This window comes from Alternaria conjuncta, assembly GCF_024043145.1.
Source record: "Alternaria conjuncta strain BMP 0040 chromosome Unknown scaffold_10, whole genome shotgun sequence".
Taxonomy (NCBI): Eukaryota; Fungi; Ascomycota; class Dothideomycetes; order Pleosporales; family Pleosporaceae; genus Alternaria; species Alternaria conjuncta.
The window spans coordinates 1,504,272-1,518,587 of NW_026250099.1; the positions used below are offsets into that span (position 1 = coordinate 1,504,272).

The following is a 14,316-nucleotide window of genomic DNA, read 5'->3' on the forward strand; positions in this document are numbered from 1 at the left end:
TCGTGACGTTGCGCATTGTTGCTCAGGAGAGACCACGGAAGGGTTGAAGCGTCCACAGGCGCGCTGAAGCTTGACACGCGCCCAGCGCTAGCGCGGCGGCACGGCTGAGTCAGCAAGAGTCTTGCCTCCCTGTCCAGCACCGAAGCATCTTCATATCCTGAACGGAAGATTGCATAACCGAATGGAGCTGTTGTGAGCCTCTAGATGCAGAAAAAAAGCAACTAGCTTCGTCATTTCTCTTTCTATAGCTCATCCTTTTCTTCCTTCCACCCATCGCCCACTCCTCGCATCCATTGGACCCCAACCAACTTCAATCCCTTCTTCTCGGCCAACTGCTCTGCTCTGAAACTTCTCCTCTCAACAAACTCATCTCCTCCAACATCCGCCTTCTCTACAGTCTCGCCTGCCTTCTCCTCAAATAGAAGAAAGAGGTACCGATGTGGCCCGCTCTCATCCTTCGGTCCAGGTGCCAGATACTGCGTGATCGTCTTTCCTCTCGCGGTGATGTCTTCTGGAGAGGTGGTCGCTGATGGAGATGGAATGGAAGTAACAACCCAGTGGCGCCAGTAGCCAAACTTTGGGTCGTTTGGTGTAGGCGCATCGGGGTCGATCATCATGAATGTGAGGCTCGCGGCGGAAGATGTCGGTGGAGACGAGATGGAGATGATAGGTTGCTCTTTGACTTGGCTCACACGAGCGAGACTTCCATGTTCTGGAGCAAGTCCGGAGGAGAACTTGACGCTGAGATTCAGGGTTGGTGTGAAAGACTCTGGGATGATGGCGGAAGGGAGTAGGTTGGCGCTTTTCAGCGATTCGACGAGAGCATTGGCGGCCATTTTGGTACTTGAAACAGCCAGAAGACGAGCGTGGTGAATCGTAAGTAGATGGTTGTGGTCAATCTAAGAGTCGATGCGCTGGTATAGGTGGTTTTGTTGCGCAGCCGTGATGGTCAAGGTCTATTGGTGGATAAACCCAGCTCTCGCTTGGTTCTCCGCTTGAGGCTCCGCTCTTGCACTTGGCGACCTTATAGAGCATAGATTCGGGGTGTAATAGACGATAGCGAAGCCCGGTGACGTTGGTAAGGCCGTCTACGACCCGAAGCACGCGAACGGTTAGTTAGCTTTGTGAGCACCATGACAGGCTATTACTCAGATAGACATGTCTTGCGTTCCACTTAAGCTGGGCCTTTGAACTTCCGGCTTCAGAGCTTCTAATGAAGCTCTGAACATGCCTGGAAGCAGCCGCTCTACCTAAATGCTATGAGACAAGCACTGTGATGTCTTTCATTCTGTCATGCACGGGTTGGATGCGAAGGAAAGAACATTCAGAAGGCCGGTACGTCGGACCAGTATAGCGACTTCGTATGATACCTGGGTTGATTGAAGATGAGGAAACTTCTGCAGAAAGAAGCCAGACCCTATTGCTGATGGGTGTTGATGTACTGAGTTCGTGAGTATAGCGGGGTTCAAAGACGCGCCCTGTGCAATGCTGTGAGGCCAGCGTTCAGTATCGATAAGGAAATGCGCTAACTGGATTCAGGCCTAGTCCCGCCCCTCTTCTTGCCTTCAACGATAAGGAAACACCAACTCAGACACCTCTTCTTCTTTCCAAGGTTAGCAGCACGCGAATCAGCCCGTCTGAATTCTCTGCATGCTCTGTCAGCGAAACGAGACGGCGAAAGCGACGGTCGAGGCTGGGCCAGCGTTCATGTGAGCGTTTCTAAACTGTCTGGTTTAGCGGACACACTCCTATCCGGGTACTCGTTCGTGTTAGGATATACACCGTTGTCGACAAGGTATTGGTGAGAACCAGGGTCATGTACATCGGTGCTCTTGTTAGCTTAATTTCCGGAGAATGAAAAACTGACAAAAAACGTAGGAGTGATGATGCATCTTGATTACGAGGCGTAAAGCATCTTTTACGTTCTGTACCAACTATCAAAGACTCTTGCTCAACTGCTTAACTTTTTCTACTCTACTGTTCCTCAAAGTTTGCCCTCTCGCGCCGCAAACGACTGTTGGCACGCGAAATGCAAAATAAAAAGGTTCCATCTCTGAGGATACAACTCCTTCATCCTGTCATACAATGCCTCAGCGCTCGTTGTCCTGGCCAACTCCTTTTCAAATGTGTAAATGTACTCCCTAGTCGACTGGATCAAATATGGCGCATCTGCCTGTGAAGCTCTCTTATGTCCTGCAACAACAATATGCGGATTCTTTGCCTCAATGAGATCGATAGCATCCAGCCACTCCTTACGTTTCTCTGGCGTGTTGGCCTCGCCAAAATGCTGATGACAGTCGCCGTACACAATGTCGCCTGTGACGACAAGGTCGACTGCAGGGACGTGGAGAAAGCTGGAGAACTCATTGTCCGTGTGTCCGACTTCGACGCCATGCAGCTTCTCGCCGTCGATGAAGAATTCGCCTGAGGCAGGGAGAGCCTTCGGTATCGGCCTGGCTTGATGTATCTGATTCGGAAAAAGATTTGGCCAAACATGGTCGAAGGTCGTGTTGTACAATTCTTGGATTCCGGCTACAACGTTTTGCGTGGCGACGAATTCAAGGCCCGGGAAGTGTTCTTGCAGTACTGGCACAGCCGCGAAGTGATCGGGATGTGCGTGCGTAGTATAAACATACTTGAGCTTCTTATTCGGAGCTGTCTCGCGAATCCATTTGGCGATCTCCTCGCCTTGCTTAACGGTGATGGGGGTATCGATGAGGGCGGCTGACTCGGGTCCGTGTACAAGTACACAGCTGATGGGTGACCAAGCTGCCCTTTCGTAATCAGGAAAGCCGGTTGTAGCTGGGATAACAGGGGCAATATAGATATCGACTTGAAGCTTGGTATTACCCATCTTGTGATTTGTGTGCAGTAATCTGGGAAATATTGTGATGAAGATGTAGAATATGTCCAGCTCAATGAGACCTGGGGATCTTTATAGAGGAGCGCTTGTGTGGATCAGAGGATAATCGGTTCTGGCGACGATGTGAACTCTTGGTTGATTACATAGAATGATCAATGCAGGTGTGGGGTGCGGGGAAGCTAGAAACTAGCTTACGCCCGTACATATGCGCATCGGGGGCACGCGGACCGACCCATAGATCTGTGTACACCCTAGCTTACGCCCGTAAATGCGCGGAAGTCTAATTGCAGTACTAGGTAGACTTCCGGCTTGGCTATCGCCCCACACATTTTGTGAGTAGTAATCAAAATTTCAGATTAATTGTCCTGTCGACTTGCCGTTCGCGATTGGTCATGTGAACTTGTTTAGTCCATGTGGAGATCTAACTCCGCAAAGGCTTGTTGTGAGCTATGATGTGGATGCAACGACCAACACCCGCTATTGAGAATACATCTTGCCGCATGTACTTTCCCTGCTCTGCAACCGTGTACTCACAGGTCTCGATTCTGACATGTTTGATTCGCAATAAGTCGATTAACGGACGCTTATCAAAGAAGCCAAGCGAGAAAGTAGTTTAACTGCACGGTTGCGAGATGTACAAATCTCAAGCAGTAGACAACTCTGAGTGCGCGAAATATGTCTTTTTATTTGGTTCCTGTGAGATTGGCAGATCAGGAGATCAAGCTCAATTGTTTTCTACACGCCATTATCTGCCTACAATCCTTCAGGATATGGTACAGCACGATTCTCCTTGACCCAAACTTTCTCCTGCTCACTTCCAAACTTCGGCGGAACCAATCCATTGACCTTCCACAAACGCCGGTCCGTTTCATCCACGTGGAACTCCCAATCGTATCCCTTGTCAGCAACGTGAGGCTTCAAAGCCTGGTCGATTCGCCTGGCTGTTTTGTCCATCGCGATGTCGTCGTCTGGCAGGTTGACGGCAATGTGCTCGATGACGAATCGAATGAACGGCTTGTCCGTTTTCTGCTCCCCGCCTATCCACATATCCTGCGGACCCGTTTTGATGAAGTTGACGACAACGTAAAAAGGAGGAAGGCCTATGTCCGTATAGATCTTGGTGATGTCTTGAGTGAGAGCCTTCCTCGCGGCCGTATCCTGGAAATGGCCTTCGGGGTAGAAGACGAGCCAGAGAGGCATTGTAGAGTGTGTAGTAGGTTGTTATGGTAAAATGGTAAGAAGAGAGGTTGCGAGTTTAGTAAGTCGAGATGGATGCTTGGAAATCAATAACTGATGCGATGGACGCCACAATATAAACAATCTCCATTCCCCCGTATCAATTAACAAGCAGTCTTGAATCTTATTCCCGCATCTGCAAGTTCACCTGGGCAATCTAAGATCGTGATCCAGAAGAAGTTCGGGCAAAGGGAGGATCCCACTAAAAAGTGGACCCCGCAGCCAGCCTGGAGATCAAGAAAGGCTGTTGAACTAAAAGCATTTCACGGTTTGTCTGATCATTGGACTGAACCAAACAGGAGTCGATTTTGCCGATCGGGAAAAGACCGGAGCAGTTATGTTCCGAATTTTGTGAAGTTACGGCCTTTGTGAAGTTACGGCCGTATGAGATTGCCCGCACGTGCTCCGAAGTTAGTTATGTAAGCATTGACGCAGACATCCGGAGGGTCGTAAGGGCGGAATCTGTGAAGCATTGTGATAGGATTTACCTGAGGTTGCACTAAAGTATGGATTACAAAGTTGCCTACATGTATGAGTAACTACGGTAGCTTGAGTGTAGTCTATAACATAAAGCATCCTGGTGGCTCGATGCGCCTCTTCAACCACCTCAACCACCTCAGACTCATTACCCTCTTCCACAAACGTTTTTTCTCTGAATCTGAAGCACATTCTTGCGATCATGTCCACCCAACCAGCTTCTTTCCAAACGCTGGACCAAACCACCCTGCGTGGCTTGTTCTATACCCCTAAAAACTACTCCGGGCAAAAGTCGCCATGCGTAGTCATTTCACATGGCTTCTCGGCCACGAAAGATCAGGGCCTGACAGCGGTCGCTGAATATCTTGTGGCGAAGCTTCCCATCACCGCTTTGGTTTTCGACAATCGTGGATTCGGAGAGAGCGATGCTGGAGTAGGCAGACCTAGACTGGAAGTTGACGCATCGATACAAATCAGTGATATTTCCGACGCCATTACTTACGCTCAGACCCGAACTGAGGTGGACCCTACCAAGATCGGGATTTGGGGCTCGTCGTTCAGCGGTGGTAATGTGCTTTGGGTTGCTGCCGTGGACCGAAGAGTGAAGGCCGTCGTTTCGCAGGCGCCGTTGGTGGAGGGATACTCTGCTTTTGCCAATTTGATTCGGTCAGATGACATCGCAGATTGGGAAGCAGATTTCCAGAAAGGTCCGTGTCGACCCAATCCTCTAACACATCTATTGAGTTTTGACTAATCCGATTATTCTAGATCGAATTGATCGTGCTGCTGGCAAACCACCTATGATGATTCCTGTTGTCGATCCAAATCGATTAAACCGATCGGCCATGACTACAAAGGATAGTAACGCGTCCATGGGGGGGCTTGAGGGCGTCGTTCCTCACTTCAAAAACCAAGTAACCTTGAGGAGGTTTGTTACGCAAAAATCAGCCTGGCAATGCCAGCGAAGATTCACTCAACTAACTCGTGGTCAGCATGGAGAATCTTAGAGCGCATCCTGGAGCGGCCTGGATTCACCACATTTCTCCGACACCATTGCTCATGACTGTTGCAGATAACGATGTTGTGACGCCCACTGCGACTACATTGGAAGCATACAGTCGTGCACTTGAGCCAAAGGAGCTGCATTTGTTCCGCGGTGGTCATTACGAAGCATACGCCACGCAACCCAACTTCGAGGAATGCGTCAAGCGACAGGCTGATTTCTTCAAGAGAAAGCTTTGCTCTTGACCATGCATTGGGTTCAATGTGAAGCTTTTGGCTATCGGATTGAAGACAGACGTAGATTTAGCGGATTGCTCGCGCAATCCTTACGAAGACAAAAGTTTTACTGTTTACAATATGCCACTCTAACCTATGCATCCCGAGAGGGAGATGGTTCTCTGAGTAATTCGCTTTCCCGCAACCTTGTATCCCAGGCAAGTGCAAAGAGGCATCTTCAGGCCCACGGGTCGAGCTCGTGCAGGGACTGAAACTGTTGATGCTAACAGGTACAGATTGAACAAACTCTACAAACTACGAAAGATCTTCGTCGGCCGCAGCAGGTCTCTAGGCTGCCCTGTTCCGGGACTTCTGAAGATCCGCCATGCGCTGCGCAGTCCTCGCTCTACCCTCTGCCAAGAGCCTGTTGTCTTGACATTCTTCTCTAAGCTTCAACCGCTTCGCATGAATTCGAGCATTTTCAGCTTCCATCTCGTATTTCATGAGCTGTTCTTCTGGCGTTTGAGGCGCGAACTCGTAGCCAAAGTTGAGGAGGTCAAACCGCTCTCCGATCTCTTCAACATCTCGCTTTCGCTTAGCGCGGCGCCGTCTTTCATTGTTGTCTGAGGATTCTTCAGATGCTTCTCTTCTCCGACGGAGACGTCGCTCCCGTCGACGGCGCTCCCATGGCGGCGTGCCGCTGCGAGACCTGCGAGACCCTGTCTGGCCATCGCTCGGATGGGGCGAACGGGACGGCTCATGTTGACGGGTCGGGCGCTCGACTGGAGTACGAGGTCTACGCTCTTGTGATGCAGCTGGATCGCCTTCTGCTGGCGGCCTTTCATCGGATTGTGATGGCCTTGTTGGTTCCTGGAATAGAGCCTCTTGTACCCTATCCCGCGGCTGCAGGGGACGGAAAGGCTGCCCCGGCAGCCCGTTGAACCTGAGGTTCATGCTACCTGCGTACAGTCCTGGAGCGGGTAAGATACCGATGGGTGCCCTCTGTTGCGGCGTAGGAGTGTGCTGATGGTATGCCTCGAAGTCTAACGATTGCTGAGATGGTACCGGAGAGCCATTGACCGGCTCGTCATCGTTGTTAAAGAGATGACGTCCTGTAGCCATTGCTCGCGGCATCTCTGGAATGTGCCCTGGAGTCCTTTCTCCGCCCAACTCTCTGCCAGACTCTTCAGCTCGACCACGTTCGTTCGGGGAAACGTCTGGTCTGATGTTGCACATCCTATGAGCTTCTATCAGGGCGATATGTGCGTCCTTTACATCATCCAGGCGAACAATGCCGATATTATCGACCTGGTCTTGCTTCTTAGGTCTGCCAATACCTTTCGGGTGCCTCTTTCTGTTCTCGATCGCAACTCTTACTTCTCGTTGTACCTCCCCGATGTCTAAAGCAACCTTGGACATGGCGCTCAAGATTGGAATGAACTCATGAAACCAGTCATCTACGCTCTCTCCGCCCCGTGGCCTGATATCTTCTGGAAAGATGTCGATAGCCTCAATTCTCCAGGTTGTTTCGAGGTGCTCTAGCGTATCCTCCTTGTATGAGCCTTGCATCGCATCGGCACGGCGGTAAATGTGGCCGGCAGCTTCTTGTTCATGGGCATTCTTAACCAGCAACAGTACGTCTTCGAGCAGGAAATGCTGCGGTTCCTCGAATGAATTGCCTACACGCCATCGTGCATTCTCGGTAATATCTTCGAACACTGCGACATAGTCTTTTCTGTATCGCGACACCTCCAGCAAGGCGCTGGCGATTGCTTCGTCCCAGGAAAAAGTATCATCCCAGTCCAGTGGCTGCAAGTGATACGGAAACACTTGATGTGCCTCTTCGACAGACCAATTCCGCGCGATCTCCATTAGTATTTCCGCTAAGACTGGGGTATCCTCTTCGTATGAAGTCGCCATGGTGCTGTCGAGATGTCGAGCAATCTCAGAGGCGGCGCGCTCGATGTAGATCAACAGTACTAGCAGCGCCATGTTAGTGGTCATGCAATTGCGAGGTGTCAAGGCAGATCGACATACCTGGATGTGAATACGCGTTGGAGACGCTGGAGTCTGCGATTCAATTGCCGTCGCCGCTTGTGTTAGAAGGCGGCCGCGAAGGCTGCAGAAGTCTCTAGATCAGCCTTGGGTCCTAGGAAATCTCTGTGTCGACTGTTGTGAAATGTGCGCCCAAGACAGCGACAACAGCTTCAGGTCAAAAAGGTGGGGCTGGTCAAACAAAGCTTGCGCACGTACAAAGTGAAAGAGGACGAGAACCAATGGACAATGACCTTTGTTTGAGGGGCTAGCGACTAGACCAAATTGCCCTAGAACTACGAGAAGACTATGCGACGCTCACCCTGAAACCAGTCTGGGATATCAGCAAAGCTTCGCCCTTCCATCATCAACGTGTCTCTTAGTCTCCAGCTTTGGTCGGAGTATTCAGGGCGGCAGCGTCTTGACTCATCTTCAACAACTTCAGTCTACGAGACGCATAGAAGGCTCTGCCATCCGCTATAAGCGCGGTGTCGGCGTCTCGGCCATATCGATATCGAAAGGTAGTAACTGGATCTCTTCTTCTTTCGTAAGATGCTCGATATCGAGTGCATAACCAAAGTTGAAGAAGCTGATTTGGCCTTCGATATCAGACTGGTGTGGTTCAGAGATCTCACTCACTCCTGCGTCTAGATCAGGAAGTTGCATTCAATCCCGAGGCCGCCTGTCCTTCCCAGCATCGATGTTTCTCTTCCTCTTTCTGCCTGCAGTTCCCTTGCCTCCTGATATGATCATTTTACCATTCCGATCACTATTGATCCTGCTCTCTACGACGCGCACAGCACTCGAATAGCTCATGTGCATTCTTCGGTATCTTGCCAGTATCTGCAGTCTCAAAGCATGGTAGTAGTCTTCCTGCGCTTGGTATAGCTGATCTTTCTCAAGATGGAGAGTTCGCAAGTCGTCGAAGGACGCATCTTTGGGGTCATCAGGGGGTTCTTCCAGCAAACCGTTATCTCCATCGATGCCTGCGAATTGTTCGTGGAGTGAAGACGCTTCTTGTGTCTCATCCTCGGCTGATTGGAAACACCCTTCATCGCTGTTCAGAGATTCACTTCTTCGCTCACTATGTTGAGATCTTCTTCCATCGGTACTTGCGCGTCGTTCACTTTGGTCCGGGGAGGGATCCGGACGATCTTGCCGTCTATCCGCTTTTTGGCCCTGAGTTTCGGGTAGCTTCCGATTCCTGCATATTCGTTCGCAGTGAGAAGGGATCTCATGTAGTCGGTCAGCACATCTAGATGCCATGACGCTGGAGTGCAAAAATCAAGACTATGAGGTGTTGCGTGGGTTGAGAAGAGCAGAGGATAGTTTATCGGTAGCGTCTGTTGTTAGTTCGCAATCGTCGTCGGTGTAAGTGTTGATAGCCGAAAGAGAAGCATTCGAGCAAACAAAGGTAGTTTTGCACTCAAAGGCTGTTTGGACAAAGACGAGTGCCAGCCTGGTGCCCACGCTTTGGGGATGCTGGATTCACACGAGATCGACTCGGTTGAGAAAATCAGTGAGGCGTCTGGTGGGTCGTCATTGCTAACAAGGTCTAGCAAACTGTAGCACACTTCTCACTATCTCCACAGCAATGCAATAGCATTTCACAATACTAGCGCTACAACGCCTTCATATCTGTATTGCTCGCAGCTATCCATATCTATCAAGTAACATCGACTAGCCATATCGACCGCCGGTCCCGGCTTACAGATCTTCTTCTCGCACCGGTACCTCCGACAGTCCTCCTCCTACCTTCTCTCGCATCTTCTGGCCTCAATTTCTTCGCCTCCGCCTCCGCGAGACGCTTCCCAACTGCGATAACATTCCTCTCGTGCATCTGTATCCTAGACTTCCGTGTCATGGTTACGATCCTCCAAGGCTGGACCGGCGAGCTTTCCACTTTGCGTCAGCTGTAGCAGCTTCCTGTGTCCTCTTCAACCGAGACTCCTCAACATCAACCATGAGCTGCGCGAATATTGCTCTACCCTCGAACAACAGCTCAGCAGTTTTGAACCTGTACCGATCCTGATGTAACTTCGAGAATTCGACATCGGCCTTAAGCTTCATCAACTTTTCCTCCGGTGTCATGGGCTTTACTTCGCTGTATCTGTTCAGGAAGGCGAGGCTGTCTCCAGTATCGTCCGTCCTAGGCGGTACCTTGTCGGCGTAGAAGCCTTTCGTTTTGCGATCTGCCATAAGCTTGTAGCGCTTTGCATGCACTTTGGACAACTCAACATCGGCTCGGTACTTCATCAACCTCTCCTCTGGCGTCTTGGGCTCGAAATCATCGTATCCGAAGTTCAGGAAGTCGATGCGGTCTCCGAAGTCTTCGGTCTTCAGCTTAGGCGTAGAGGTCGTTTGCGGAACGGGCTGTGCATTGGGGCTCTTGGTTCTATGTGCAGTCATACGAGGACGGTGAATTTGAGGGCGAAGTGCGGATCGTGAAACATCTCGGCGGTTACGCGCGCTCATTTGGGAGCTAACTTGATTCTGGTCCAGATAACGTGGCTCCTGACGCCGACTCTCGAGTCCGGCTATGTAAGCCTTCACGAAGAACTTGGGGGTTTTGAGCAAGAGGCAGTCATCCACCGGGGTATTTCCTGGTTGCGCTTGGCCTGAGTCGTGGCTTTCGCGAGCACGCTTAGTCTTGCGGTCTTCGTTAACGGTAAGTGCGTCGGCAGAACGCTTTAGCGCCGGACGGAAAGGCAGGTCCATTAAGGAGTGTACGTTCTTCGGGGTTTGGCTGACCTCAGACAGGCGTCGAAGACTGTCCCCCAGAGCGCCTTCTTTTTGAGAGATCTCGTCATCAATGATCGTCGGAGGTGCACATGCAGCGCGACGACGAGCGCGCGCAATCGCGGTCTCCGAGCTATAAGCGTCCATACTGTGATATCTGGCGAAAGGCGTGGAGAGATATAACGCTGTCTGCGACTGCGAGTGGAAAGTGTAGGCCTGCCCAAGTCCTCCAGGGCTAGTTCCGAGCTAGTGTAGGTAAGTGTGCACGGATTCAATATACTTGGAGTGAAGGTAGACTAGAATGTAGTGCTTTGCATTATTAACGATCCAACATAGGCTACAAGAAGGGTAATCAAATCTGCCAGCCAACAAATGAGGGTCACCTCATCGTACCTGATCCTGAGAGAAACGAGACATTATATGACCTTCAGCGGAGATATTATCTTCGCCTGCCATCCCGTATCTCCCTCTCATGACCCCTGTTTCCCCTACCTCTTCGTTCATCGTCTCCGTTGTACCTGGTCCCTTCTCCGCCCGCAACACGCTTCCTGATTTGGATGACTTCCCTCTCATACTTCTGCACCCTCGCCGTATATCGAGATAGCATCTTCCGCCTCACAGCTTCGTAGTACTCCTCTTGCGCACCAAGCAGTTGCACTGCCTCATCCCGTAGTCCAAGCTGCTCGTCGAAAGTGGCACCGGGTGGGTCGGCAACCAGGTTGGGCGTCTCAATGGCGTAATCACTGACGTGATCGGATGCTGCGTCGCGATAGGCTGGCTGCTCGACCGGACGACTTCGCTGCAGCGAAGGATGCGGTGGTGGGCTGGATCGCCTATTGACGCTTGATATACGTCTCTCACGATCGCGTGGTCGAGGTCGGCTCCTACTTCGCGGCTGGTAACGACTTGGTGATCTACCCGCTGGACTTCTTAGACGGCTGCGTCGTCTGTCATCTCGACTGTCACGTCTTGATATAGACCTTGTCCCCCACTCATTCCCTTGCCTACCATACCTTCGCAACAAGTCATGGTAATCCTCCTCATACTCATGTCTGTATCTATTCCACCTCACTTCATCTCTTCTCAGTCCCGGTACAGTGACATTGTTGTATCTTTGCAAATCCCCCGGCTCCATGTTTTTGATGACATAATCTCGCGCCTCCTGGACATCCCTAGCCGTGACTTCACCTTCATGCTCATCGCGTGTAAGTACTTCACGCAATGCCTTACGTGCCATATCGAGTGAGGTTGTTTTGGCAAGCGAGAATAAGGCGAATATGAGCCACGGGTCTGAGAACCTGTACTCTTCCAGGAAAGGGAGTGGTGGTGTGAAGAAGTCGTGCGGGTGCCTCAGATCCCAGGTACCGCGTATGTATGTCTCGAGATCGTCCATTGGGGCGAAAAGACTGTTGGGCGCGTATGCACTTTGAAGCTCAGACATGTTGGCGGCGCTGAGACGGATTGGTCGTGCGTAGGAATTGGATTGATCGCTATGTACTCCTGCGGCGGCTCTTTTGTGGTCGATACGGTCTCAGCGTTGCCAAAGCCTTTGCGAAATAGTGCGATATGAAAGAGAATCGCGCTTTTGTGCTCGAACAAAGACCCAGCACAATTTGATGGAGCTCCTCAAACAAAGGCCTCTTTAACACAACCAAGCTTCGCCAGCAAGAGAGAAAGCGCCTAGTTCCATGTGGCATGCTACTACTAAGCGTTCATAGAGCTTACGTGTACCTTGGACTATTATTGCACACTTCTGCCCCTCTACCGCCCCATCTTCCTCTTCTTCCCTGCACCGCTAAGCTTACAAGCCAAAACATCCCTCTCATACATAAGCACCCTCTTCCGATAACTCGCCACAAGTTTCCGCCCCACAGATCTCTCATACGCCTCTCTAATCCTATAAAGCTCTATCTCGCCCTCGATAAACTTCATCTCTTCATCTTTTGATACATCCTTCGGCCATTCAGGGAAAGGAGGCCACGTGATGTCTTGTACGAAAACCTCATCCATGGGTGTGCAGCGTCGGTCTCGTCGCTGTGATGGTCGGTGTGGCTTCCGTTCATAATCGCTTTCATCGAACTTTGATTGCAAAGGTCGTCGTGACGCGCGTGTTGAAGATGGACTCGGTGATGATTCATCCGGAGAAGGCCGCCTCGTATAATGACTCCTCGGGTGATTCCTCGGAAGCGGCGAAGGTAAGCTCGGAGGATACGGACCTTGCGGTCGTGAGCTCGTCGGCAACGACCCCAGTAGACTATCGCTAGAAACCGATGATGTCTGTGACGACGGACATCTTACTTTCCGCGGCGGTCTCTCTCTTCCATTCATCCTCCTCTGCCCTTCCATCTGTGATTCGATAACCTTCCTCGCTTCTTCCAGACCTCCCCAAGCACCTGGAGCGTGTTTTGGCGGAGTGGGAGGAAGACGGCTCGACTGCATCTTCTCCGAACTTCCCGCCCTTCTCTTCCCATCCTTCTGCTGCGCTAACAGCTTCCTAACGTCTTCCAAACGCTCCGTTGCACTTTGATTAGCTTTCGAAGGAGGAAGAAACGGATAGCCCGCAGGGTAAGGTGGATTGCCTGACATTGCGCGTGCGATTTCTCCAGCGGTTCTTTCTTCGATCTTTGCCAAAGGGTGGAAGTTGGTTGTTTTGAGGAGCATGTAGATGGAGGGGAGGCCATAGGCTAGCGATAATGTTTGGTGAGTATGAAGACGGTTTGCGGAGTCGATGGGTATATTTGCGGGTGTGGTGGTGGTGAAAGAAGATGGCGTTGTGGAGGGCTGGACAAAGACGACAATGGGTTGACAAAGGAGGTTGATGGAGTCGGAGGCATGGTGATGCTCACGCTTGGTACGAGAGGTTGTTGGCCATATCCCATGATTCTTTCATGTCGCATTTGATATGTGAATTCAATGCTAAGGTGTTTCGTCGATGGATGCGGGAGCCAGTATTCATTATCGTTGCTGCCGGGCTATGTTCGCTCGATGCAGATCTTGAACAACCAGCGCAAACTGCCTAATCTGTTCCATATGTTGCCGATAATACAATCTTTCTGCTCTTTCTATCGCCTTGTCCTCCCGGATTTGCTCGCGTCTGATACGGCGATATAGTCTATCGAGGTCGCAGACAGTCACACACAACAGCCGATTCTGCCTTCCTTGGTGTCTGAAGTATACAACGTCGCGCATCTGCTCTTGGATGTGATCCTTCATCCGTGCATTCGTGAGAAGTACAAGACGTTCGAGCCGCATCTGGAATAGTCGGGACCATTTGTTCGCACGATGCTCGCCGTGGGGATGTAGGTCGTATGGGATGGCGCAACTTGCGTCGTAGAGTTTCCAGATGCTATTGATGTTCCGCAATATGGTGGTGCCTGCTCCCGGGAGTGTTAGGCGTGAGGTAAGAGGACGTGCCATTGTGAGTTGAGATAGGTAGTGGAGAGTTGTAGCGACGAGTTGAATTCCAGGATTGTATGCCGAACAGGATGCGCTTGCATGGCGCATACACCTTTATAGAATCGTACGCGTACATGTGAAGGCTGGCAAACATGAGATGCTTTGGATCAAAATCTGGGATGAGCCAGAGGCGACCCAGAAACGACGAGCCAACCAGACCTCCTGTATTTCGTACGACTCATACGCGAAGAGATGCTCTTAGAAAAGAGAGAAGTATCGCATCTCCAGAAACCTTGGATCAAGGTCGTCCATACTATGGTTCTGCACCGATAGTGAATGGTGCAGACATTTTG

General features: G+C 51.0%; 6 protein-coding genes across 6 annotated transcripts; all 6 read right to left on the bottom strand.

The window, feature by feature from the left end:
* Positions 1 to 242: 242 nt before the first annotated feature.
* On the bottom strand, positions 243 to 836 carry J4E85_007555 (uncharacterized protein; the record flags this gene model as incomplete). The annotated part of the gene is made up of 1 exon (XM_051471787.1): positions 243 to 836. The coding sequence occupies one exon, from the start codon at positions 834 to 836 to the stop codon at positions 243 to 245; it is 594 nt and encodes a 197-aa protein (XP_051324861.1).
* Positions 837 to 1,984: 1,148 nt separating this feature from the next.
* On the bottom strand, positions 1,985 to 3,192 carry J4E85_007556 (uncharacterized protein; the record flags this gene model as incomplete). The annotated part of the gene is made up of 3 exons (XM_051471788.1): positions 1,985 to 2,925; positions 3,067 to 3,103; positions 3,124 to 3,192. 3 exons carry the CDS (start codon positions 3,190 to 3,192, stop codon positions 1,985 to 1,987), a joined length of 1,047 nt encoding a protein of 348 aa, XP_051324862.1.
* Positions 3,193 to 3,616: 424 nt separating this feature from the next.
* Positions 3,617 to 4,063, bottom strand: J4E85_007557 (uncharacterized protein; the record flags this gene model as incomplete). Its single annotated transcript, XM_051471789.1, has 1 exon — positions 3,617 to 4,063. The coding sequence occupies one exon, from the start codon at positions 4,061 to 4,063 to the stop codon at positions 3,617 to 3,619; it is 447 nt and encodes a 148-aa protein (XP_051324863.1).
* Positions 4,064 to 6,142: 2,079 nt separating this feature from the next.
* J4E85_007558 (uncharacterized protein) lies at positions 6,143 to 7,786 on the bottom strand (the record flags this gene model as incomplete). Its single annotated transcript, XM_051471790.1, has 1 exon — positions 6,143 to 7,786. The coding sequence occupies one exon, from the start codon at positions 7,784 to 7,786 to the stop codon at positions 6,143 to 6,145; it is 1,644 nt and encodes a 547-aa protein (XP_051324864.1).
* A 1,908-nt stretch (positions 7,787 to 9,694) lies between these two features.
* On the bottom strand, positions 9,695 to 10,281 carry J4E85_007559 (uncharacterized protein; the record flags this gene model as incomplete). The annotated part of the gene is made up of 2 exons (XM_051471791.1): positions 9,695 to 10,201; positions 10,240 to 10,281. 2 exons carry the CDS (start codon positions 10,279 to 10,281, stop codon positions 9,695 to 9,697), a joined length of 549 nt encoding a protein of 182 aa, XP_051324865.1.
* Positions 10,282 to 11,006: 725 nt separating this feature from the next.
* J4E85_007560 (uncharacterized protein) lies at positions 11,007 to 12,008 on the bottom strand (the record flags this gene model as incomplete). Its single annotated transcript, XM_051471792.1, has 2 exons — positions 11,007 to 11,366; positions 11,640 to 12,008. 2 exons carry the CDS (start codon positions 12,006 to 12,008, stop codon positions 11,007 to 11,009), a joined length of 729 nt encoding a protein of 242 aa, XP_051324866.1.
* Positions 12,009 to 14,316: the final 2,308 nt, after the last annotated feature.